General features: G+C 36.9%; 1 protein-coding gene across 8 annotated transcripts in view; it reads right to left on the reverse strand.

Annotated features, from left to right (window-relative positions):
- Positions 1–1,368: 1,368 nt before the first annotated feature.
- The window catches only part of LOC128265602 (uncharacterized), an 84,377-nt gene continuing 60,048 nt past the window's right edge, over positions 1,369–25,697 (reverse strand). For all 8 annotated transcript variants that reach the window (XM_053001740.1, XM_053001744.1, XM_053001746.1 and 5 more), the window contains 2 exons: positions 13,220–13,371; positions 1,369–1,704 (listed from right to left, as the gene is read on the reverse strand). In XM_053001740.1, coding sequence (XP_052857700.1) covers positions 1,491–1,704; positions 13,220–13,371 — 366 coding nt within the window. In that variant the 3' untranslated portion in view covers positions 1,369–1,490. The remainder of the gene's footprint in view (positions 1,705–13,219; positions 13,372–25,697) is intronic.

Below are 25,697 nucleotides of genomic sequence, written 5' to 3' on the forward strand. Positions count from 1 at the left end.
TTAACCTTGGGATTATGTTTGATGCTTAAATAAACTTTTCTTTGGGTTTGTAAAGCGGAACTCAGAGTAGTTCACTTATCCTTACACCAGGCTAGCCTTATACTTAGCTCTTGTGCGCTCTATCGACCTTTCCAGAAGCTCTATACGGATCTTCTTAGCCCATATCCGAGGTCCAAGAAAGGAAATATAGGTCTACTTGACCACAATACAAAGTTTCTTGAAATGTACTTCCGAGAAGATTTGTGGCTATGGAAAGGCATGTATTTTATACTTTCGGGGCACCAGAATACATACTGACAGATAATGGCTCACAGTTTTAATCAGAATATTTTAGAGCATTTCTTACTCGATGAATATCGTTTGAACAGCTATCTATTTGCCATAGGCTAACGCGAGTAAATAGGTCCATTTCAGCAGCAATCAGAGCTTAGGTAGGCGCTGACCATACGAGTTGGGACTTAACCATCGACGCGATAAGCGCATCGTTGAGAACGAGCGTTCACAGGAGTACAGGATTTTCACCGTATTTTCTTTGTTTTGGACAGAATAGGATAATTTAAATTCATTGACCGATGATGTGGCATTAAAATTTGCCGACATGTTGCAAATAGCGCGCCAACAGGGTACAAAGAAATTCTCGGAATCTTATACAGGGTGCTAGGGTATATAAGGAAGGCCATTTGGTCCTTATATTTGTTTTCTACTAAGGACCTTTGAGGTCCTTTTTAAATAAATCACTACACTTTTCACGGCGCGTTGTCACTCCGGTACTACTACGGTTTACACTTGTTCTTCCTATTTCTTGACCTCTAGTTCCCATATATAGGGTTCTAAGAGGTGAATTGTTTCGTTCCTATGAAATGACCGTTATGCCCCAAATCTGTTCTTATCATTTCCCGATTTCCGAGTTCTGCGTTATCAGCGATCTTGGATGGGTAACTCCAATTTCTAGAAGTTGTGAAATTCGGGCAAAATTCGTGTAAAATTTCATGCTCTTACGTAAGAGGGCCTGGTCTGACCACCTGTTGCCCGTACAATTATTAAGTCAGCATTCTTGGTGTCACACTGGGACAAATGTAACAGTCTTTATAAACTTAGTGGACTTCGTAGGCTTCGTTTTATTGTTTGTTTTGAATTGGCTCAAGCTAAAATGCAAAATTTGTTTTCCTTCAAAAACTACATAATCGTCTCCACCAAAATTGCTAAAGTTGCCCGTTATCGTGTTATCGTGAGCATAAAATTGAATGATATATCGACTTTTAAATTAATAAAATATAGTTATGAATACATTTAATAAGAATTATATTCACATTTCATTCTTAGTATGGTGTGTAGTGCTATCTTGTGTTAAGTTTTTAAGTAGCTTAATTTTTAAAATTTTTATTATAACACTTCGAAGATTTGTTAAAAATTAATTTATTATTATAAAAAACCAAATCGTTTAAATAGTTTAATTATTATTTAAGTTTATGGCTTTATATAGTTATATATTATGTCATTCCAGATACTAACTTATTTGTGAATTCGCGCAATTGTAAGGGGTCCTCATTATTGAAATCATCCATCACAGATTGCATTTGTTCCTTTAGACCATCGGCTATGGATGTTGTTATGCGGTCTTTAAACAGACTTGTGATTGGGCTTAAAATAAAGCCAGTCAGCTGTTTAATTAGTCGAGCTTGGTCCAATTGAACTTGAATGTCACTGTCAAAAAATATATATAATTTAAAATTAATAATTATTTTAAAAGAATAAAAATTTTATTTGTTATACGCATGAAAGGAAACGCAATAGAAGGAAAGTTAGTTTTGATCAGGAAAAGTTAACGGTCATAGAGAACTCCAGAGAGCTGGAGATTTGGACATTGGCTTTCCATATATTTTTATACCCGTTACTCGTAGAGTAAGTAACACTTTAAAATAAAGCGTTTCCGACCCTATAAACTGTATGTATTTTTGATCAGGTTCAGTAGCCGAGTCGATCTAGTCTTGTCTGTCTGTCTGTCAGCCTGTCCGACTGTCCGTCCGTATGAACGTAGAGATCTCGGAAGCTATAAAAGCTAAAGATTTGGTATTTAAAAAGGAAGATTTTAAATTTAAATTTATTTATTTTAAAACGGAGCAACGCCCACTCTTGTGCCCACTAATCGCGAAAGTCTGTCACGTCACTCTACCACATGTTAGACCTTAGCTATTGAACCCTGTGCGAGGTACTGCGAGCATTTTAAGATTTTTTGGTATAAGTGTTTCGTGTAATGTGGTCTCTCTAGTTTAGTGTGATACAATGGGTGCCAAATTGGTCATATAAGTCAGGTACGAAAACAAAATTACTCCGGCTCAGTCATGTAGCGGATTAATTTCAATGTTTTAATAAGAAAAAAAAAATATTTATTTTAGAATTGTTTTCGAAGAACCGGCTTATTAGATTTTTGCAGGTTTTTTGTGAGATGAGTTGGTTGAGTTGTGTTGACAGAGACTTGACCAAGTGCATTCAGTATATAGCTTAAAGCGATACTTTAATACGATTAAATATGTTGACGAGGTTTTGTTGCTATTGTTGTTTTTAGCTATGTTCGACTAAAAGCCCTTCTCAGCAGGTCCCTATGTACATTGCACCTACGACAATAAATTTATGACATAATATTACTAGACTCAAGCATTTAAAACACAAAAAAACATTTTTTCATAAATTTAAAAAAAATATATAAAATATATTATATATTTTCTATATTTTATACAAGTATTCTTAGAAAAATGATACTTGTTTTTCATAAATAACATAATGTTTTTTTTAACTGTTCTATTCTTATTTTCCCTGTTTCCCTTTAAATTATGGAAAATCACTTTAAATCAGAAGCATTTTTATGTAATTAAAGGTTACTGATATAAAAGAGAATTTTTTTTGTTGAGTTAGACGTATTAAAATTAATAAAAAAGATATTAAAAGAAGAAAGAAAGCAAGCTTTGGCAAGCCGAAGCTCATATACCCTTGTAGCTATGTCAAAAATTAAATATTCTTGAAAACATCAATATTATGATTTACTTGCGTATACTCTATTTTTAAAGCATTAAAGCTATGATGATCTCAATTGTTCGATAGTTCCTATGACAGCTATACGATATCGTTTTCCGATTTTTTCCGAATTAAAAGCGTAATTCTGAACTTTCAAATTATCAATAAGTATCCGATTTTAATGAAATTTACATATTTACTATATGTCAGGGACTAAAAAAAAAATTAAAAAACAGCAACGTTAAAATTATTTTGTATTTATTTTTCCGATTGTTCCTATGGGAGCTATATGCTATAGTCGTCCGATCCGGCTCATTCCGACACATGTACTACCTGCAATAGAAAGACAACTTTTGGGAAAGTTTCAAGCAGATAGCTTTGAAACTGAGAGACTAGTTTGCGTAGATTCGGATGGACAGCCGGACATGGCTAGATCGACTCCCCTAGTGATGCTGATCAAGAATATATATACTTTATAGGGTCAGAAATGTCTCCTTCTACTTCTGACTGAAATTATAATTAAGAAAAATTTATAAAATATATTATATATTTTCTATGTTTTATACAAGTATTCTTAGAAAAATGATATTTGTTTTTCATAAATAAAATAATGTTTTTTTTAACTGTTCTATTCCTATTTTCCCTGTTTACAGGTGCGTTTAAATTATGGAAAATCACTTAAATCAGAAGCATTTTTATGTAAACAAAGGTCACTGATATAAAAGGGAATTTTTTTGTTGAGATAGACGTATTAAAATTAATAAATAAGATATTAAGAGAAGAAAGAAAGCAAGCTTCGGCTTGCCGAATAATAGAATATCTAGAATTAAGAACATGTATAGATTTTAAGGTACAAAATTGATTTATAGATTATCATAATGTTTACAAAAAACACGAAAGGGTTCATATAGGCTAAAATTTCATGTACAACTTTGGAAGTTTAGGGGAAGGAAATTCGGAATTGGTCTAAAAGCCACATTAAAAGTAAAGCGACTTACCAATTCTACAAAGTATGATTCTTTGATTCTATGCTAGTTATCGCAATGTCGCTTCCCTACTGTGCTGTGCTAAGTCCAAAACAAAAGTTACAGCTGCTCAACTTCGCTGCTTTGACCGCTGTTCCTTGTTTTTCCATCGCGCCTATCATGTCGCTTGTGTTGCCCTACAGGCAAAGGCGGTCAAACTTCTAACAAACTCTCCGTATATTTCTGGCATTGCGACAGTTGTGTGGTAGCGAATGATTCGCTTTCCAAAATTGACGAACTGGGTGCCAAAATGGAAAACCTCCAGAGCATATATAGAGACTTAATTCAAAATTTCTGGAGGCATTCCCCCAACAAAGGAATGTTGCTCTGCCGAATCCAAATATTAACTTTAAACTTCGCCATCCAAGGGCTGCCGTTTTAGCAGCCTTAAACTTCTATGTTACTTCAAGCTCGTAAAAATAAAAAGAGGAACAATAACAAAAACAACAGACAAGTTGTTGGAGCTGGGCCTTCTACAGGTGTTGCAGAGCAATAAATATTTGCAAATTGGAAAGTTCTCAGCAACTACGGACAGAAATGCTAATTTAAAATGTGTAGTTGCTAAGCTTAATGCAGACTCTGAAAATTTTACTTGCTTTAAGCTTGTAATGTTGAATCCGTAAAGTTCGGGAACATCAAACTTAGGGTTCCTGAGCAGTTAAACGAAACTGTGTTCAAAAATTATATTTGTCCGCTTTCAGTGAAGGTCAAAACTTTTGTGCATAGAGAAAAGGCCAATGCGGGTCTAATTCTGGTGGATCTAGCACAAACTTGAAGCCCAACCAATCTTCCAAAAAACCCCTCTCCATCATCATCACTCTTTAAGCCTTAAGTCCCAGCGTCTGCGAACGGCTCATCTTCAAATTACAGCACAACAACATACATTGACTGTAGTGTTCTTAGTATACTGCAATATTCGCTCGGCCGTAGTTGAATTACAGCTGATGACTTCGCTATTTCAAATGCCTAGCAGCGTCATGGCGAGGGGGGATAGAAGAGCGGTTGTGAGTCTACTTTGCCAACAGTGAAGCGCATGGTACAACTATACAAGGTGGTCTCAACGCAAGAGCTGCTTTTATTTGATGACTTTATTGTTTCCAGTCGTTTGTCAAACGTGCGAAAGTAAAACGATTGCTATCTCTTTCTAACGCTTGTCTCTGCTCCGTGGCGGATGGTGGCGCCCACTTATGCTGCTGAAGGCGATTTCTGGGATCCGTGTTTTAAGATCGTTGCCTCCATAGCATTGACCTGCGTGGATTATGGCAGTCTGCGCCCGATTCAGTTGGTGACAGACTCGTTAGATGTTGCTCCTGCTATTGTGAGTATATCTTCGCTAGATAATTAGGTTCAAAACATATCGGGCATACAAACAAAGCAGAACAAGTTTATTTGGTCACTTCTCAATGTGAGTTTGGTGTCCTAGTTCTAGTTGAAACCTGGTTTAACGCGAACTTTTACTGAGATGAGTTTTTCGACTTCAACTTATATCAAGTGTTTCGGAAGGACAGGGATTGCACAAAAACACACTGCACTAGAGGAGACCGCGTAATTGTTGCTGTGCGTCGTAGCTTGTGCTGCTTATCAATTGACCTCTTGATTGAAAATACCCTTCTGGACCAAGTTGCACTTTATATAAGCGGATTATCAGATGCTCTTCTTATTGTGGCATCGTATATACCCCCGAATAGTAGCTTTTGATCTACAAGGACCATTTGCGGAATATACCCAATTTAAACAACAACCGACTACAACTACAAGCATTTCTGTGCTTTCAGAGATTTCAACTTGTCCTCCTTAGTGTAGTGACAGGATCCGGATGCATTTAGCTTGATGCCTAGCACTCTGCAAAACCCACACAACGTTGCCAACCCTTTGGGTCAAAAAAGCTAATCTAGCCGTTGAAAAAAGATAGAAAAAGTAAAAAAAAACTTTGATGATAGCTAAAGAAGACGCTAGAGTATTTTAACGATTTTTTTTATTGATTTAATCAAGTATTATTGAAAGATTATCAACTTCTTCTTTTATTTCATCCTCTTCAGAAGATGTCTTTCTGTCGTCTCCCAGTTTTCAAATTATCTGCATGAATCTTTCCCCCTAGACGTATTTCAGTTGCAGGTAGTATATAAGTCGGAACGCGCCTGATTGGACGACAGCACCCATTGGAACAATCGGAAAAACAAAAAAAAATTATATCTTTACTGTTTTTTATTTTTTTTTGGTTTTTGAGAGAAAGTATAATATTTCAGAATTATAAACTTCACTAAAATCGACCGACTATAGCGTATAGATCCCAACAATTGAAATGTTAAAACAAATAAACAAAAAAATGTTACTTCTAATGAACGACAAAGGACGTATTTTGTGTCACTCCACCGTGTGATTAAAATATAGTGAAAATAGCCGAAATTTAACTCTCGAAAAGACGCTCATGATAGTATGTGTGCTCGTGTCCCCCATGATAATTTTCGAGTTTTTGAATAAAAATATTCAAACGATAGAGTAAAAAAAAAATATGAGCGCAATCTCAAAACACAAAGTAAAAAAAAATTAGCAACGCTCGGCAACATCAACAAGACAAACGTCGGCTCTCGTCCATCAGAATTAACGCTTACTTTTCTGTAAGAGCGAATGAGTTATCAGTACCAAAAAAATCTGCGACGCTGCAGGCGGACTCTCAGCGAGCTAAATCACACTCACCAGAATTTTTATGCCCAAGCGGCAAAATACAAAATGAGCCATGGAGTGCCCAATGCCCGTCCCTCGATCCGTACAACCTTACCAACAATTTGCTAGTTACAACAACTACCAGCACAATGCCCTTATTTTAAACAGTGACATCGACTAATAACGACCTCAAATTTAACAACAACCACTGCAAAAACTCCGCGCCCGGTAACGTCAGTTCTTTCTTACAAGTGAGCGTTTTTCAAATTGGATTCGATCGCTTTGTGCAGAAAAATAAAGCATGGAAAGTAAATAAAGCTACTGAAACAACTACTCCTTCCTAACACGCTCTGTCCACACATTTGACCAGCATGCTCACGGAGAGTGGTGGTAGGTTTTTGTTAAGAAAATACAAGATGTGTCACAGAACTATCATTAGTAGACAGAGAAACGATAGCAAAAGATAACCAGCTCAATAGCTAAAATCGGACAAAAACAGTGCACCTATCGATTTTGAGGACCAGATGTTATTGGCCTCGTTCTAAGCCCACCCTACCTGTGAAATCTAATTAGATTCCACCCACTTCGCTACATACCCAAAAGTGCCCTCAAAGAAATTATGAATTAATTTATTTTAAACATCATTCACTTCAGTAAAAACGAAATTCGGGTTCATGTTGCTTAAATATTAAAGTTCCTATCACTTAAATCTTAAACATAGTTAACTTTCCTTGTTTTCAACGGCGTCTTTTTATATGAGATTATATTTTCAGCAGGTTACTAAGAAATAAAGAAACAAAAATTTGATTTATGTTGCCGATGGTCGTTAGGGACTACCTTATTTCCTTATTTATTTATTAATTTAGCAAATATCTGCCAACATAAACATAGTACCCGAGTCACATCAAGTGGGAGGAGGAAGGACAGGTGAGTTAGGATGTTTGTTACAATTAAATGAACAGAGCATTCAGAAAATATCAAAAAATACAGTTTGTTATATTGCGAACATGAACCATTTGGATCGAAATTCGTGTTACAAAATAAGTCGAAAGTGACGAGTAGACCTTACAGGGATGGAGAACCGTATTTGACCCAGTAGGTAGCTTAAATGTATACATAAATGTTATAAATTAACATGACACCATGGCAGGTCCGACGATCCTTGAGGGAGGGCGGCTTTAGTAGAGGCAGTCTATCCACGTAAAATGGTAGGTGACGATGTGTGTCCCAGTTTAAACCACGTTAAGCAAACAAAATGAACTGTTTATGTACCGATTCTATAAGGTGTTGATAATTGGTATATTGAGGAGACCGGTATTCAAGAATTGGACGAACCAAGGAAATGTATAAGTGTTTCGTGATGTAGGGGTCCCCAAATTCCTTAGACCAACGTTTAACAAAGGCAAAAACCCATTTGCTTTACTTACTATAATGCCAATGTGATCAGAGAAGTTTAAGTTTTAGTTAAATAACACTCCAAGGTCTGATACGAAATTTATGGGTTCAAGATCATTCTACCAAATAGAACATGAAGTGAGTAGAAGCTTCTTCCGATAAAAGAACAGCAAATTCTGGATGAACCAAGAATGCAAGAATGAATTGGGGTTCGAAAACGGCAAACAATGTTTTACATCGTAGGGAGCTTAGGGATCGCGCTCAGTTTTGCAATACCGCGGTAGTTTTTAATGTCCTATTCGCTTCCCTTTTTATGAAGTCGAATGATAAAAGATTTCTTCCAAACTTCAGGGAAATACTAATGTCGGAGGGATATCTGAAAAAGTGTAGTTTAGGAAATGGTTTACACAAAGCATCGGCACATTTTTTTATAACACAGCTCGGTACAAGACCAGGACCCGAAGAGAAAGAAGTCTTGATTGTTTGCAGATTTTGTAAAAAATCATCCTCACTAATTAAGGGCGTGAAAGTATAGTTGGAGTGAGGAAGAGGGTATGGGTAGGGTGAAGTGTTATTGTAACTAAAAGACGAGTATGTGGACTGGAAAAATTTGGCAATTAAGTTCGCAATGTCGGAGTCACTGGAGACGAATGTCGTATCAAGGTGAAGGCAAGATGGAAATTGTTGAGATTTTCGTTTTGAATTAACAAATGCGTAGAATTGCTTGGGGTTGTCTTGGAATTCTATTCTGCAACGGTTTTGATAACTATTTTTACATTCGGAATGGAGGACTAAGAAATATAAGCAAGCAATTAGTTAACTCGAATGGTCAACTTGCAGCCCGGTTCTCTTAAATTTCTTAAAAATCTGGATATGGAGTATTTCAGGAAAGAGACTCTACTGAGAGAACAACGGGTTCTTGTGAGACGCGAGTATACCATAAAATGTTATAAAGGGACCATCGTTTGAATCCATAAAAGACCAATCGAGTTCCGATAAATGCCTATTCATTTCTGCGAATTTAGCTCTTCGAAAACAGTGAAAAGATGCTGGTTCGATTTCGGGACATGACAGTAATGGAGCTGATGCTACTAAAGTAACCTAAAGTGGAGGATAGTAGGCGTCTTCAGGATTGGAGAGAGGGTTATTCGAGTTACGTATGCATTGGCGCACTCCGAGACAAAAATAATGTCTGAAACTTTTCTGGAGCCCAAACTTATGGGCTGTGGTGGGAACGAGAGCAATTGAATCAGTTAATGACATCCAAGATATGGCAGGGAGGTTAAAGTCGCCCATAACAATAAGATGATCGTTATCGCCGAAGGTTGAATTATAACTCTGTATTTAAGTCAAATGATAAAGATAGAGGCTAAGATCAGAACAAGGGAAAATATACGAGCATGAAATAAAAACGAAATAATCATGAAGCTTAATCCAAACTGCAACAAACTCTAATATGCTGTCCGTAGCAATTATCGGAATGCGTTGAGGGACAAGATCGGACTTGACAGCAATAAGAACACCACCGCCAAGACGGTGCGGTCACATCTATATATAAATAATTTCCAGCAAATATTTCGCAGTCAGACACAGAGGTTTAAGGCCACGATTCGGTAAAAGCAATCACATTGGCATCGAAGGAGACACTGTTGACGTGCAGTTTACTAAGTTTGCCCAATAAGCTGCGAACATTCACGAGTTCACGTCACTGCTTAAACTTGAACTAAAGACAGTTAGTTCGGCTCGAGAAACATTAAGTTTACTGCTCAGGTATTTTTTGACGTCATCTTCAGAAGCATCAGGATTAAGGCGGGAGACAAAAATAAGCTTTTTTAGTGCAACGCCCAATAAGGGCTTAGGTTCGATATGAGCGACTCAAGATAATTATGCCAGAACCAACTGCAGCAGCACACGACGTAGATTCCTGGTCAATGCTGAAGAGTTGCGGATCAGAAGGTGCGAATCGATCGGGCGGTCAAGAATATGCAGCGGCGGGTGAAGGTCCAGAGGAAGCGCCTGCCATGCGGCCGTCAGCAACATCAGTAGAGGTCATCATGGTAGCCAAACGGCTTTTAAAGTTGTATTCAGCCTTTTCAAACTGAGTGAATAAGTTCTTAAGTCCGGCCAATAAAGAAAGGTACTCCTGATCGGTTTGCCTTATGACAGCCATAATATTGATTTTAATATGATGGCAACTGGGGCTTGCAGTTGGGTCGGTGATAAGCTTTACGCGCGTGAGAGTGTTCGCGACGAAAACGATGAGCAAGCAAATGTACCAACAACACAAGTGTACAAGTTTGCGGTAAACTCGAGAATGGTGTAGAGCAACAAAGCAAACACGCAAAACGTTTTCAGTTAATTTAATAATGCAAATTACGAATAAGTCACTGTATTTTTGCAATCAAAACTTTTCGTTATGATAACGATCACCGAAAACTAGTCAAAATTACCAAAATCGACTTTGATCGATGTAGTTTACACGGGTAGAACGTTCCGATGTATGCGTTGTAAGCCCTGGCTGAGTACTGATTGAGGATAATGAAAAAGCGCTCACTCGCGTATGTAACATCAACCCTGGCTGCACGCCACGCGGGGTGAGGGGGCAAAGAAATTGCGATCACCTACGTACGGTTATTAAATCTATGATTCGCAGGTGGAATATACTGTAAGTATACAGAAACTTTCTGCGCTACACGTGGAAAACCCAATCCTATGGCTGTAAATTCCGACGATGGCAGGCTACAAGCCAAGTTGTGTCTCTGCTGACAATTTACTTTACACGTGTTCTAGGAATATGTTTGAGGCTATGAAATACGCGTGTGACGCTGTATGCTATTTTGAGGAAGCAATAAATAATATCTTGCCAAATTAACAGAATCAAGAGCTTACCACAACAAGATAAGGCACAATTCTAGTTTTAATAATTCGTCAACTCTTCTTGAATATTGTATTTGATCGTTGGGATGAACACTGATTTAATCACTTTGTAAACAGTTTTTAGGAGCAAATCAACTAGCTCGCAGCAAGCTTTCAGAAAAGGAGACGGTATTTATTGTTTATTCTGGTATTCAGTCAAGATCCGATCCTCGCGATAGCAAAGGGATTTTGATAGGGACGCGCTTAACAGCACTGAATTGAGCTATGTTATATAGGTACGGAATAGCCAGACTTATTATTTATTTTGTTTTGTCCTCTAATAAAATTCGCCGACTACCACAAGTAATACGCACACACCTAAGTCCGCCACCCCTATACAGGGGCGGTTGGCAATCTTAATCATTTAATTTGTTCCAAGTAGATTTGTTTACATCAATTTTTGAATATGATATCTTTCAAATGGCCGCCTCTGGCGTTGATGGCGTATGGTGCCCTTTTTGCAGCATTTTCCATCGTTTTCGCCAACATTTCGGCCGGAATAGCGGCTATTTCTTCACGAATGTTGTCCTTGAGCTCTTCTAGGTTCCTTGGCTTGTTAACGTAAACCTTTGACTTCAAATATCCCCACAAGAAGAAGTCAGGCGGCGTCAAATCGGGCGAACGCGGTGGCTTTTTTTTGCTTATTTACGGTCCCATTCAATGTGAAATGGGCTTCATCGGACATGATAATTTTGTTCCAAAATTGATCGTCATCTTCGGCCATTTCGATGACTCTCGCGGGGCGTGTATTGTTCATGGTAAAATCTGCTTGGACTGACGCTTCAAACGCGGTATGTCATTAAGCGATCTGGCATCTCTGTCAAAAGTTATGGCGTCGTCAGATGGGTCCGTCGAATATGGGCAACCCTAGTATGTTCGCCAGACAAATTGTGCATAATTGGTTTAAAAAATAAGTGATCAAATTGGTGTAAAAAAATTTTTCGTCGCGTCCATTAAAAGGGGCAATATAAATGAAACCAAGATTCATGTAAATGATGATCAGGACCATCGAACAGTGGCTACATTCTTGGACAATGGGAAAATAAATTACTACACCTACCAACTGAAAATTAGCAAGGGACTATAAGGTAATTAAAAAGGTAATTAAAGGAATAGAATCAACAGTTCCGATCGATGAGACAAAAGCGGGACTTAAAGAAAAGGGCTTTGTCGTGAATATAATAATATTGAATATAATAAATACAAATAAAATGTTCAAGGTAGAACTTGAGCCTGAAAAAATGCACTTCAATACCTACTGCCCCACAGAATCACCATTGAGGAACCTCACAAACGAAAAGGATCTCCTTTCTGGAATGCAAATGGCGTTTCGCAGCACAAAATCGAGTATCTGTTTGCCCTGAGCGGGAGAGCTATATTTCGATTCCCACAAGTGTGGGAAACATTTGAAGTGACACTATTTGGAGGCTCAAGTGGCCTGCACTTAAAGATTACAAGTGCTAACAACTGTTCTTTTGCGTGGTTTTCCTAAACCTAAACAGATCGTATATTATGGCTCTGGATCGATTGACAAAGTGATATGCACAGAGCTCATAAAATCTTATAATCGGGATTATTATCATATTTCTAATATCCCAAGGAGTGCCTTGTGTATCCCTAACTTGGGAAAACATTCATGCGATAAGGGACCCTGATATCACTTATAGTCAAAGACATTCTATGAGCGCTCGCAGGAGGTCATTTTAGGTGTTTTGTGTATATATATTTGGTTTGACTTAAGTGGCTTATAATTTGATTACATTACTATACTTATATACTCCAAGGCGTTTGTCTGAGTTTGAGAGAGCGAAAGTTGCGGAAACCACTTACTTAAAAAGAATGTTATTCGTTCTAGTGTCTCACCTTACGCGCCACCTTTGGCTCTTGTAAAGAACAGGTCTGGTCACATAAAGTTAATAATCGGTCTTATTAATTACGTGTGTGAAAAACCCCTGAGCAAGCTTCTCCACATCTTTGACGACAGCGTTCGGATCTGTCACCAAACGGCTATTGGTCTTGATCAAGAATACATACACCATACTTTATAGGGTCTGATACGCTTCCTTCTACCTATTGCGTTCTTTTCAACAAATAAAATATACCCTTTTACTCGAGTTGCGAGAACTAGTATATTTTTAAAAATACTAGTGCTGTTTTCGCCGTTAACAACAAACGTTTCCAAATAATATCCAAACAACTTTACTTACCTGAATCGCATTATACGAAAATCGTGAAGGTTGAGCTTGAAGTTGACAATATTTACAGCTAGCTCAGCGTAAACGATTGTATTATCCAATGACCCAATAATCTTTCCAAATCCTTCGATAGCCATTACTTTCAGCAAGAAATCGTATTCAAACTGATAAATAAAAAAATTTTAAATTTGTGTAAGTAAAATACTACATTTGAAAAGTTAGCTAGCTTCGGCCACCCGAAGTTTACATGGTCTACATGACACACTATGTATCGAAGTATATATATAAATCGATGGAAATACAGCGAAGTTATAATATTTCTCATATATTTTTCATATTTTTTTTATAGGAGCTATGTATAAGCTACTAGTTAAAGTTTGTTGTAAATTTATTTTTGTAATATTCCGGTTGTTCTAATGGAAACAATGGTATAGTCTTTCGATTTTAACCAAATTAAAACCATAGTTTTGAAATAATTTGCACGACTATATCTTGAAGGACTTAAAAAAAATTTAAAAAAACCAAAGGAATAATTTTTCTACAGTCGTCCGATCTGGCTCATTTCGATATATACGTTAAAACATTGATAATAATTTTGTTGTAAAAAAATCAAACTTTACTTTATTGAGTTTTATTAGGAACTGATTTTACTTATGTTAACCAATTTTTGATTATAGCTACGCGTCGCTCCATCGCTGCCACCGTCTCTGCCGCTGTTGTCGTTTCTGCTGACGTTCTTCGTTATCATTGGATGCTGCTCTTGGTCGTCGTAGCCATTGGCCAAACTTAATTATAATTGACCGGTTTAGTTTTTGTAACCCTTATTGAGGGCATTGCATTGCTGTTGGCTGTGAAATCAATGCTTACTCTTCCTTTTGTCTTCCGACTGTCCTCAGGTCAGGAATGCGGGGGCTTTTCTTGCGTTTCTGGCACGCTGATGCATTTTCCGTTGACCTACGTCTTCGCAGGGCTTCCGTGATCGATCCTGTTATTAGCAGGATAAGGATGAGGTCGGATCCGCAGCTAACGAAAGATTCAATGGTTCCTGTTCAGGTTGAACAAGGTTTGCAACATTGCTGTGTTGGCATCACTGGTGTGTAATGTTTCCCATCCGGTTGCACTCTCGATATAGCCTTAAGTACGTACGCCACATTAGAAATGGCACTCTGAAAAAAGTAGTGGAAGAAACCACATTGGGAAAATCAACCCGCTGCCGTTCTTAATCGCATTTTGATAACTTGGGAGGACTTAAGCTAGGCAAGAACCTCGTTTTGGAAGTCGTTTTTACAGTCAAATGAAAATGTATATGTAAGCAATCGTTGGATCTCAAGAAAAATACATCATCGTGACGTTCACCTGCAATTTTTAAACCCAAAATAAATATCTATTAAAACGATTAGATTTTTGAGCTATTATTAAAATAAATAAAAGCAACCAAAAAGCTCAACAACTCATATATATACGCCACTTAAAAAAAAAAGCAGCCAAAAAGCTCAACAACTCAATTTCAATATATACCACATACCGCCGCTTCACCAAGCTCAAAGAAGTTGGGTCAACTAAAATCGAATTTTGGATATTTGAAACGTGGAATCGTTGGCCCATTTTTTGCCCACTTTTGCCCACCAATTAGATTTTTTTTGCTGTACCTCCAGTTTTAAAATTACGGAAAGTTTGAAAATTTTTGAAAATATTTAATAACCTAACAGTTGACCTTTTAAAATTTTTTTTTATTACAAGAGAATTGTCTGCCCACCTTTTAGAATTTTGAAAAAGCAAAAACTTTAGAAAATATGCATTCTGTAGCATTATTTACCAATAAAAAAATCATTTGCCGGCATAAAAATAGTTTTTTCAAAAAAATAAAGACTGCTCACCTGCCCATTTCTTAAAATTTAAGAATTAAAAAAAAAAATCGTTCGCCATTTTTCTGACAAAAGTCGTTTGCTTACCCATTAAAAACAATTTGTTTTCCAAAAAACAAAGAATGCCCATTTTTGCACACCTCTTAGTATGTAAGAATTTAAAAAAAAATTCGATTAACAAATTCTTAAATATATGACTTTAAAAAAAAAATTTTGCGGGCGGCAAAAGCTCTTTTCGACAAAAGTCGTTTGCCCACCAATTAAAAATAGTATTTTCGAAAAAATGTCCACCCATTAAAAAAACGATTTCCTACCTCTTAAAAATATGTTTTTGCAACAATAAACGTTTGCCCACCTCCACCGAATTGGCCACCATTTGGTGTAAAAATATACTTGACCACCATTTGGTGTAAAAATATGCTTGTCCACCATTTGGTGTAAAAAGTCCTAAATTCCGCTTAAGCCCAAGAGAACGTCTGCGTCTTTCGACAGTCCACAGTCTACACCTCCCCTTGGATCACTGCAAAATACAAGAGCAAAGGCAAAAATGGCTCACGCTGAAGCTGACACAGCTTTGACGAAATTCGAGACTGTAACTGTTTTAAAGCCAGAGTCAATACACCAACAGACCAATATCCGTCCGTTCTCACTTATAAGGTCCGACTTGAGCAGATACGGGCTCTTTGGTACAAGGTGAAGAAAGAGTACGAGACGTGCTTGATGTGCTTTCCGCATGAAAATGTTCAGACACGATTAAAGTTATGCATCCAAGTATGATTACTGTTACTTGATCTTCGAGCGATGCGCTGCAACCTTAACAAAACGATCGAAAAACCTAGCGTTCTATAGCTTCCTCAGTCCTTTCACACCGGCGCATCTTACTATTGGGTGCCGCGTACCTACAATTGACTGTGAAATTTTAGCGGCCGACGTTTCGAGACTTTTTTTTCCGCCTTTTATGTCCAAAACCCTTCTCTTTCGGGTTTTTCAATTCGAAAAAGAGCGGTGAGGGTAAAGATCCTGTTCAATCTTCCCTCTGTTTTCAAAGAATGTGGCAATCCAAGGTTGTATGACCGCCTTAGAAATAATTAAAGTAGACACGACCACTTGGGATTGCCTTCTCGTCTTCCTGTGCTTCTCAAAATGGCCGAAATGTACGTTGGCAGCAGTCCCTCCTCCAACCATCTGAGATTCCAGGGTAGAAAGAATTCTTACAAGGTAATCATCGAACCATTGGAGCGATTGAAGAATTTAAACGTACTGCCCTATCCAGAGCCCTACGTCCTAAAAGTGAGACGAGGATTATAACTTTGAAAGTAGGGTCACAGTAAATCCACAGGCGTGTAAGCTTTGTCCATCCTATTTGTTTGCGACCCCAATGTTGGTCGCGACCGGGAACAGTACAATAAATACTCTCATGCACCGTGGAGGCCCTCCACAATTCCAGTCAGCACTCGCACCTGTCCTCCAGCCCGAAACGTTCAAATGTACCTCGCCGTGAATACGCAAGGGGTTCTCCTGAGCACGGCGCTTTTAGAAATCTGCCACTTAGACATTAGGTACTACCTAACTTGTCTGGGCAGCCTCGTAAGCGTTGTCAGTTCAACATGGGCTCTCCCATTAAGCCACATATCCAAGTCGAAGCCTCCACATATGTTTAACTACTCCAATTAGCAGATCCGAATTTTCGAATTTGACTGTTGTCAGTCACTAAATCTCAACTAGACAGCATAATCACCAAGTTTTGGGATCTGGAGGATGTTCCAGTGAAGCTGGTTGAGGAATCCAGCTCGGTGTGTGAAAATAATGGCTTTTTTAAAATCATTATACTGTATCGGAAAATTCTCGTCCATTTCGATCTTACAAGCTTCCAAAGAATCCTGTTCCGCGATAAAGAAGGGAAGTTCTGTGACTAAGAGCTCGAAACCGTTACTTTCGGCGTCAGCTGTGCGCCCTGGCTGGCCGTACGCGAGCTCCAACAGCAGACCCAGGATGTACTTGATCAATATCCTTTGGCAAGTGACATAATTTCCAAGTTTATGTATGTCGACGATGTTCTGGCTGGCAACCAAGCGCAGCAGTCCGCTGTTATAACAATCAAAGAGCTCCGTCTGGCCTTCGAGGGTGCAGACTTTCCACTGAGCTTATGGACCTCAAACGTGAAGAAACTGACTTCCTTGAGTTGAAGGACGCAAGCATGGCAAAAGCTCTAGGAATCCGCTGGCAAGCGACCACTGAGAGTTTCATGTTTCTGCCGGTGGACATATCTCCCCAAACAGATTACACCAAACGAGAGGTTTTATCCCAGTTAGCTAAACTGGTTGATATGGAAGGATGGCTATCGACTTTCGTCGTTCAGGCAAAAATGTTGATGCAAGAAATTAGTCTGCGGGAGTTAGGCTGGGCCCAGCCTCTCCCAACCGATCGCGTCACAAGATGTCATGACTGTCTTACAGGGTATCCATATAGTAACGGTTAAATATTTTAGAATTGCGGTTTAAATTTCATTACAATCGGACGACTATAACATAAAGCTCCCAAGAAAAAAATTAGAAAAAATAAAATTTTAAAAAAATTAAGTTTTCTATTTTGTAAAAATTCTTTTTGACTTGTTAATAATTTGACAGTTCAGAATTACTCTTTTAATTTTATTAAAATCGGAAAACGATATCATATAGCTGTCATAGGAACTTTCGAATAATTGAGCTGCAAATCATCATAGCTTCCAAGTTTTGAATATGTACATAAGTACATAAATTTCAGTTCCGGTATTCTCAAAATCTACTATCTTGACGTGCAGTATAATGACCTTTCCATAGTTTATAGGGACTTTAAAAACAAAGATATGACCAATCAGTCAACTGAGTTTTATTCGTATGATTGGAACTCAATCTACTTCATGTCCAGCTTGACTAATTCCAATCCAAAATAGTCGATATTTTTAATAGTTTAGTTCCCTTACGTAAGAATTCCTTCCTACCAAACCAGCAATCCTGGTTTGACGATAAAATTAATAATATTATAAAAATGAGAAATGTGGCATACAAGAAGTGGAAGCGATATAAAACAAATGCTTTCTATGAAAAATTCAGTAAGTTACGTAGGAAGGTTCATACGTCAATAACTCACGCTAAAAAATACATTTCAGGTCAAATTCGATGAAGCTGTTATACCAAGCAAACTTGGTCAGTCTTGAAACCCCTAGGAATAGGGACGAAACCCAGTACCCATCAACCACACATTGATGTTGACAGCCTCAATACTATCTTCGTTAAAGCCCCAGTACCTGAATCAGTCTCTAACTAGTACTAGTACTACCAATATTCCTCCTCCTTAAATAAGACTATTAGTCGCAAAGACCTATCTGAACCCATCTCTACTGCATGGCAGTTTTTGGTAGCTGTGATGCTACTATCGTTAGAAAAATGAATGTAGTGTAAAGTTGGTTGTATGTATATTAGACTTTATTTTATAAACACAAGAAAAGAGTGCACTGTAATGTTATAATTTATATTGGGCTTTATTATTCCGTCCGCTTAGATCGGGACTCATTTTTAGAATGCTCACTTAAGACTAATGTTGGCTTGGCTTACAATTCATATATCTGTACGAGCAGCGCCGCGGCCAACGCTTATGTATCTGAATATATATGTTAATGTATACGTAAGTGTATTTAGGCGGCGCAAGCAGCGGCCGCGCATGAGAGGGAGAGTGTTATGCTCACATGGTAACCGAATGGTCGGCCGCGCATGCAGACATGCCGACTCAGCATTTAGGATGTGCATGACATTGTTGTGTGGGTCGAATTGCTTTGCACTTGAAGTGCTGGGACTATTCGGACATAAACAAATGCTACAATGTTACAGTAATATATATATATAACGTAATTTATGGAGTTATTTTGTTAATTATTGTGTTAAGTATATATATATATATGTTTATAAAAATTAGTAAAACCTTTTTTTTTTTTGTTATTATTATTATTCTTTTTTGTTTAATATAGTAAATATTGAAAAACTTAGTGAAGTTGAAACTTTAAAAATTTATGCGTACTATTTCCTATTATTTATTATAAAAATTTTGTGTATTTGTATTCCTATATTTTTATTATAGTAAAGTAACAAAAAAAATTTTTTTTTTTTTTGTTGGTTTTTTTTTTTTTTGAAGAGAAAATTTTGATGTTATTTTATTTCTTTTTTTTTTATGAATGGCCATCCTACAAAATCTGTTCTATAAAAATTTTTAATCTATCTTTATGAACTGTGTTTTGTTTTTTGCATTTAAAATAGTTATATTATTATTGGATTCTATCCTCTTTACTATATATGGTCCTGAATATTTAAAGTCTAGCTTATGGCCAGTTTCATTTTTTAATAAAACCTGGTCTCCTATTTTTAATTCAAAGTCTAAGCTATTTTTGTCGTATCTATCTTTTTGTTTTTGTTTATTAGTTTCTAGCATTATTCTGGCTCTTTTATATGCCTGTTCTAATCTAAATTTAGATTCCTTAGCATAATCTTCTATATTATATAATGGTTCTATTCTATCTATGCTATTGAAATGTTTTGATAAGTTTGGAGTTTTCCCAAAAACTAGTTCATATGGACAATAATTATGTGCCATAGAGGGTGTTGTGTTAAAGCAGTATACGATGTATTGTAGCCATAGATCCCAATCTGTTTTATCAACTGAGATGTATGAGCGTATGAACTCGTTAAGTGTTCTGTGGCTTCGCTCCACTGTTTCGACGGTCTGGTGATGGTGTGCAGTAGAATTTATGTTTTAGATATTTAAATTTTTACATAAATCTTCAATTATTGAATTTTTATATTCTGTTCCCATGTCCGTAATGAACGTCTTCATTGGACCGTACTTCAGAATAAAATCTTCGAATATAGCTTTTGCTATTGTTTTTGCACTTTTATTTTGAATTGGTATTGCTACAAGGTATTTTGTTAAATCGCAGATTAAAGTAACTGCGTATTCATTCCCTTGTTCAGACCTAGGTAGTGGACCGATCGTGTCCACGATTACCCTGTCGAAAGCTGTTTGTGGTGTTTCCGTAATTGTTAATGGGGTCTTCGTATGCGTGATTATTTTCGCTTTTTGACATTTTAGACATTTTCGTACGTACTCTGTAATGTATCGAGTCATACCTTACCAAAAGTAATGTATTTTGACCTTGGCCAAGGTTTTAGAAATGCCAGTATGACCTCCTTGAATTGGTTCATCATGCTATGTAGACATAATTGCTTCTTTTTCTTTTTCAGAATTTATTAGGGTCACCGGGTTGAGTAGCGTTACTCTCAATGATTTTAATGTTTTATTGCCCATTTCCTTGAAATTATCTATTGAAACGTATTCAAAGATATTTTCCCACGGTGCCACTTTGAGTTAGCTGATTTGATGTATACCGGCTTGCTTCTTAAGCCTTAGGAAAAACTGACCTAAGTCAAGGACTCCATTGGTATATAAATCGCTAACATCTATTTCCGGTTATATTTTGTAGTTCTTTGATGGTTATTCTTGATAACGCATCAGCTACGTAATTGTCTTTTCCCTTTAAATAATTAACGGTGAAGTTGTATTCTTCTAATTCTAGCCTCATACGTGTCAGTTTGGAACTTGGGTTAGTCATTGAAAATAAGTATGTTAACGGTCTGTGATCGGTTTTGATAATGAAATGTTTGCCATAAATGTATGGTCGAAAATGTAATATTGCCCAATGTATTGCAGCTAGTTCCTGCTCGGTAGTACACTTATTACTTTCTCCCTTGGTAAAAGCTCTTGATGCATATGCAATGGGGAGTTGGAGTCCGTTATGGTTTTGAGTTAAAACCGCTCCACATGCTTGCTTACTTGCATCAGTAATTATACAAAATTCTTTACTAAAATCTGGATATTGTAGCAATGTAGGTTCCATAAGTTTTGTTTTTAAATATTCGAATGCATTTTGGCATTCAGATGTCCATTCAAAAGGAACATTCTTTTTACATAATCGTGTTATGTGCCGTGAATAATCGGCGAAATTTTTTATGAATCTTCTGTAGTAATTGCAGAATGCTACAAAACGTCTTGCGCTGTCTGCATCGTGTGGGACTGGATAATTCAGTATGACGTCATATTTCTTGTCATCTGGAAGTATTCCTTTATCTGTGCTTTTATGACCTAGAAAAGTCACCTCATGCATAAAGAATGAACATTTTTGTGGATGTAACTTTAGGTTGTATTTCCTACATTTCTCAAAAACGTCTGTTAAGTTTTTAAGCATATGTTTTTCGGAGCAACCTATAACTATTAAGTCATCCATATAAAGGAATGCTTGTGAAAGTTCAAGTCCAGTCCAAGTCCAGTGCAATAGTCATCATTCTCTGAAATGAATTTGGCGCTATTTTTAAGCCAAAAGGTAATCGTGTGAATCGATACGAGCCATTGCTCGTTGAAAAGGAAGTTATGTCCCTTGAGCTTTTTTCAAGTTCTATTTGACGAAATCCTGACATTAAATCAAGACATGAAAAGTATTTTGCTCGACCTAGTTGGTCTAAAATATCATCAATTCTAGGGAGTGGAAATTTATCGGACAGTAATTTTTTATTAATCTGACGATAGTCAATTACTAATCGCCACTTTTTTTCTTCGGAACCTGGAGCTGATTTTTAGGGACAAGCAATAATGGGCTATTGTATTCCGATACTGAAGGTTCGACTATCCCGTCGGTGATTAATTTTCCGACTTGCTTTTGAATTTCGTTCACCTGACCATGAGGGCTTCTATAGTTTTTTATGTAAACGGGTTCATCATCTTTCAATCTCAGTTTTTGTTTGTAGAAATTATTTGTGCTAATTGGTTCGGATTCTAATCCGAATATGTCATTATATTTTTTACATAAATTTGTGAGTTGGAATTTGAATTGTGGGGGAAAATTTTCTGACAATTGGGATAAAACAGACTTTTCACTATTTTCTTTGTTTCCTTCGACTACTTCATAGTTCAACAGTGATTCATATTTTAAATTGTCTGCACTGACCACTTTATCTTCGTTTGTTGTATTCAGTAGTCTTATGAAGGCATTTTGTGTTGTAGCTATTGTACTTGCTATATAATTTCCTTGCTCAATTTCTTGAGTTGGAATTAATACACTGTCCTCTTTTGAATTTAATTTTATTTTTCTAATGACTTGTGATCTTGCTGGCAGAAGAATTGAGTTATTGCCAGAACTGTATTCTATTGGAACATAAATTGGAAATTTTAAATTGTTTGGTCTTATTATAAGCCAATCTTCAGATGGCTGAAAATCTAATTGACAGTTGTATTTTTTAATAAAATCAATCCCTAAAATGCCATAACAAGGGACGGCTAAGTGTAAATCTACGATATGAAAATCGTGTGGAATTATGTACTTGGTAGTCTGTATTTCAATTGATGTTAAGCCTTTGGATTTAGTAATTTCTTGGCTTATTCCCCGTATATCTATTATGTTATTATTTTGTACGTTTTGAAATGTATCTGAATTTTCTTTTACTATAGAGATTTCGGCACCTGTGTCTACCAAAAAGACAAGTTCTTTTCCGGTAGCCACATGGGTGAATGAGACGAATATATTCTGACTGAGATTAATAGTATGGACCGTTACTTTTTCTACTGTTGAACATTTAAAGGGGGTTCGGAGTTTCCCGACGTGTCATTGGCTACTCTTACATTGCTTGTATTGTTGTTATTGTAGCCTCCGCTCGAGTTGGCACGGCCCCTTGAGTTTCCTCTGTAGTTGCCGCGACCATTGTTTTGGTTGGTATTATTGTAGTAACCATAATTGTTACCACGACCACGAAAATTACCTCTATAACTTCCACGTCCGCGGTTTCCGCACAATTTTTCTATCGATTAAGCGTGGCTTGTGAAACACATACAGATACTATGCAGTTAGTTAGATAAGGCGCAAGTAAAAGAGCAGGAGAGAGAAAATAAAATATTTCATAAAGTTATTCGTGCAGTCTTTGAAGAACAACACCACAAGCATTGGCAAAGCATGCTCATTGCGTGTCATTACGAGCTAGTCCTAATATTTTATAGATAAACAGATAATGGCTACGTGAAATTTACCTGTAAATGTTTTATTTTTATTTCCTCTTCGGTATGCCCAATTCGCACGCAGCAGTGTCGCCTTATCGTGCACGTGTTCCATTTTAATAATTATAATTGGATTCACTACTGTAAGGGTCGATTTTCGCGGTCGCATTGGAAAATTCAAACGTACTTTAGGCGGCGGGGTCAGTTTGAGAGAGAAGCACAGTGCTTGGAAAAGTGATTTCACCCCATGCCAACGCAAGTCACAGGCGACTGCAGGAGGCAAAGAGGGTGGCTCTTTGCCTCCAACTCGTCAACGAGCTGATCCTGGCAGTTTTTGGACAGTTTCGTCTCCAGCTCCTGGACCCGCTGCCTCAACATCCCCATCTCTCTCAGTGAAAGTTTGTTGCAGTCAGCTGCTATTAACTTAAATTTTTCTTCCAGAGTGCCGGTTACTCGTGCCTCGCCATCACGGATCTCCCCTGCAAGACTTTCCTTTAGCTCGGAAAATCTGAAGTCGATCGTGTAAAGCAGTTGAACATCGGAGTCACTGGCTCCCTTCAGATCTGAGTGAGTTTCCTTCCAAAGTCGCTTTGCTGCTGAAGACATATTTGTGTTGGTGACGAGAGTTTTTCGGTTGAGTGTTTTGATGTGTTGAGTGTTTTGTCTGTGTGTTCTTGTGTTATGCTATGCACTGTTTCTTTAATGGTTTGTTGTTGCACTTAAAATTGTGGATTAATTAAGAAGCGATTTTTATACCCTTGCAGAGGGTATTATAATTTCAGTCAGAAGTTTGCAACGCAGTGAAGGAAACCTTCCCAAAAGTTGTCTTTTTATTGCAGGTAGTATATAAGTCGGTATAGTATATAGCTCCCATAGGAACAATCGGAAAAAAATTTAACTTTTCTCTTTTTTAATTTTTTCTAGTTCTTCCACATTTAGTAATGGTTTAATATTACGATTTACGAATTACGATTTAAATTTCATCAAAATCGGACGACTATAGCATAGAGTTCCCATAGTAACAATCGGAAAAATAAATGAAAAACAAGAAAGGAAGCAAACTTCGGCAAGCCGAAGTTCATATACCCTTGCAGCTAATGGAAAAATTAAATATTCTTGAAGACATTAAAATTATATTTACTTGCGTGTATGTTTAAAAGCATTGAAGCTATGATGATTTATAGCTGAAGTATTTGAGTTCCTATGGCAGATATATGATATCGTTTTCCGATTTTAATAAAATTAAAAGCGTAATTCTGAACTGTCAAATAATTAATTAATCAAAAAGAATTTCTAAGAAAAATTACAAAATAAAAAAATTACATTTAAATAATTTTTTTTAAAATATTTTTATTGTTCCCATGGGAGCTTAATGTTAAAGTCGTCTGATTTTGATGAAATTTAAACCGTAATTCTGAAAAATTTAACCATTACTATATGTCGAAAAACTAAAAAAAAATTTAGAAAATAGCAAAGTTATAATTTTTTTTATTTATTTTTCCGATTGTTCCTATGGGAGCTATATGCTATAGTCGTCCGGTCCGGCTCGCTCCGACTTATATAATACCTGCAGACAGAGAACTTTTTGGGAAAGTTTCAAGCAGATAGCTTTCAAGGTGAGAGACTAGTTTGCGTAGAAACGGACGGATAGACGGACATGGCTAGACCGACTCTCCTAGTGACGCTGATCAAGAAATTTTTTTGACAATTGGGATAAAACAGACTTTTCTCTAGTTTCTTTGTTTCCTTCGACTTTATCGTAGTTCAACAGTGATTCATATTCTAAATTATTCGCACTGAACACTTTATCTTCGTCTGTTGTATTCAGTAGTCTTATGAAGGCATTTTACGTTGTAGCTATGGTACTTGCTATATAAATTCCGTGCTAAATTTCTTGAGTTGGGATTAAAACACTGTCCTCTTTTGAATTTAATTTTATTTTTTTAATGACTTGTGATCTTGCTGGCAAAAGAATTGAGTTATTGCCAGAACTGTATTCTATTGGAACATAAATTGGAAATTTTGAATTGTTTGGTCTTATTATAAGCCAATCTTCAGATGGCTGAAAGTCTAATTGACAGTTGTATTTTTTAATAAAATCAATTCCTAATATGCCACCAAAAGGGATAGCTAAGCGTAAGTCTACGATATGAAAATCGTGTTGAATTATGTACTTGGTTGTCTGTATTTTAATTAATGTTAAGCCTTTGGATTTAGTAATTGGTTATTCCCCGTATATCTATTATGTGATTATCTTTTACGTTTTGAAATATATTTTGGAATTTTCTTTTACTGTAGAGATTTCGGCACCTGTGTCTACCAAAAAGACAAGTCTGGCTGAGATTAATAGTATGAACTGTTACGTTCTCTACTGTTGAGTATTTAAAGGGGTTTGGGAGTTTCCCGAAGAGTCATTGGTTACTCTTACATTATTTGTATTGTTGTTATTGTAGTCTCTGCTCGAGTTGCCACGGCCCCTTGAGTTTCCTCTGTAGTTGCCGCGACCATTTTTATGGTTGGTATTGTTGTAGCAACTATAATTATTACCACGACCACGA

Source organism: Drosophila gunungcola, unplaced genomic scaffold (genome assembly GCF_025200985.1).
Source record: "Drosophila gunungcola strain Sukarami unplaced genomic scaffold, Dgunungcola_SK_2 000138F, whole genome shotgun sequence".
Taxonomy (NCBI): Eukaryota; Metazoa; Arthropoda; class Insecta; order Diptera; family Drosophilidae; genus Drosophila; species Drosophila gunungcola.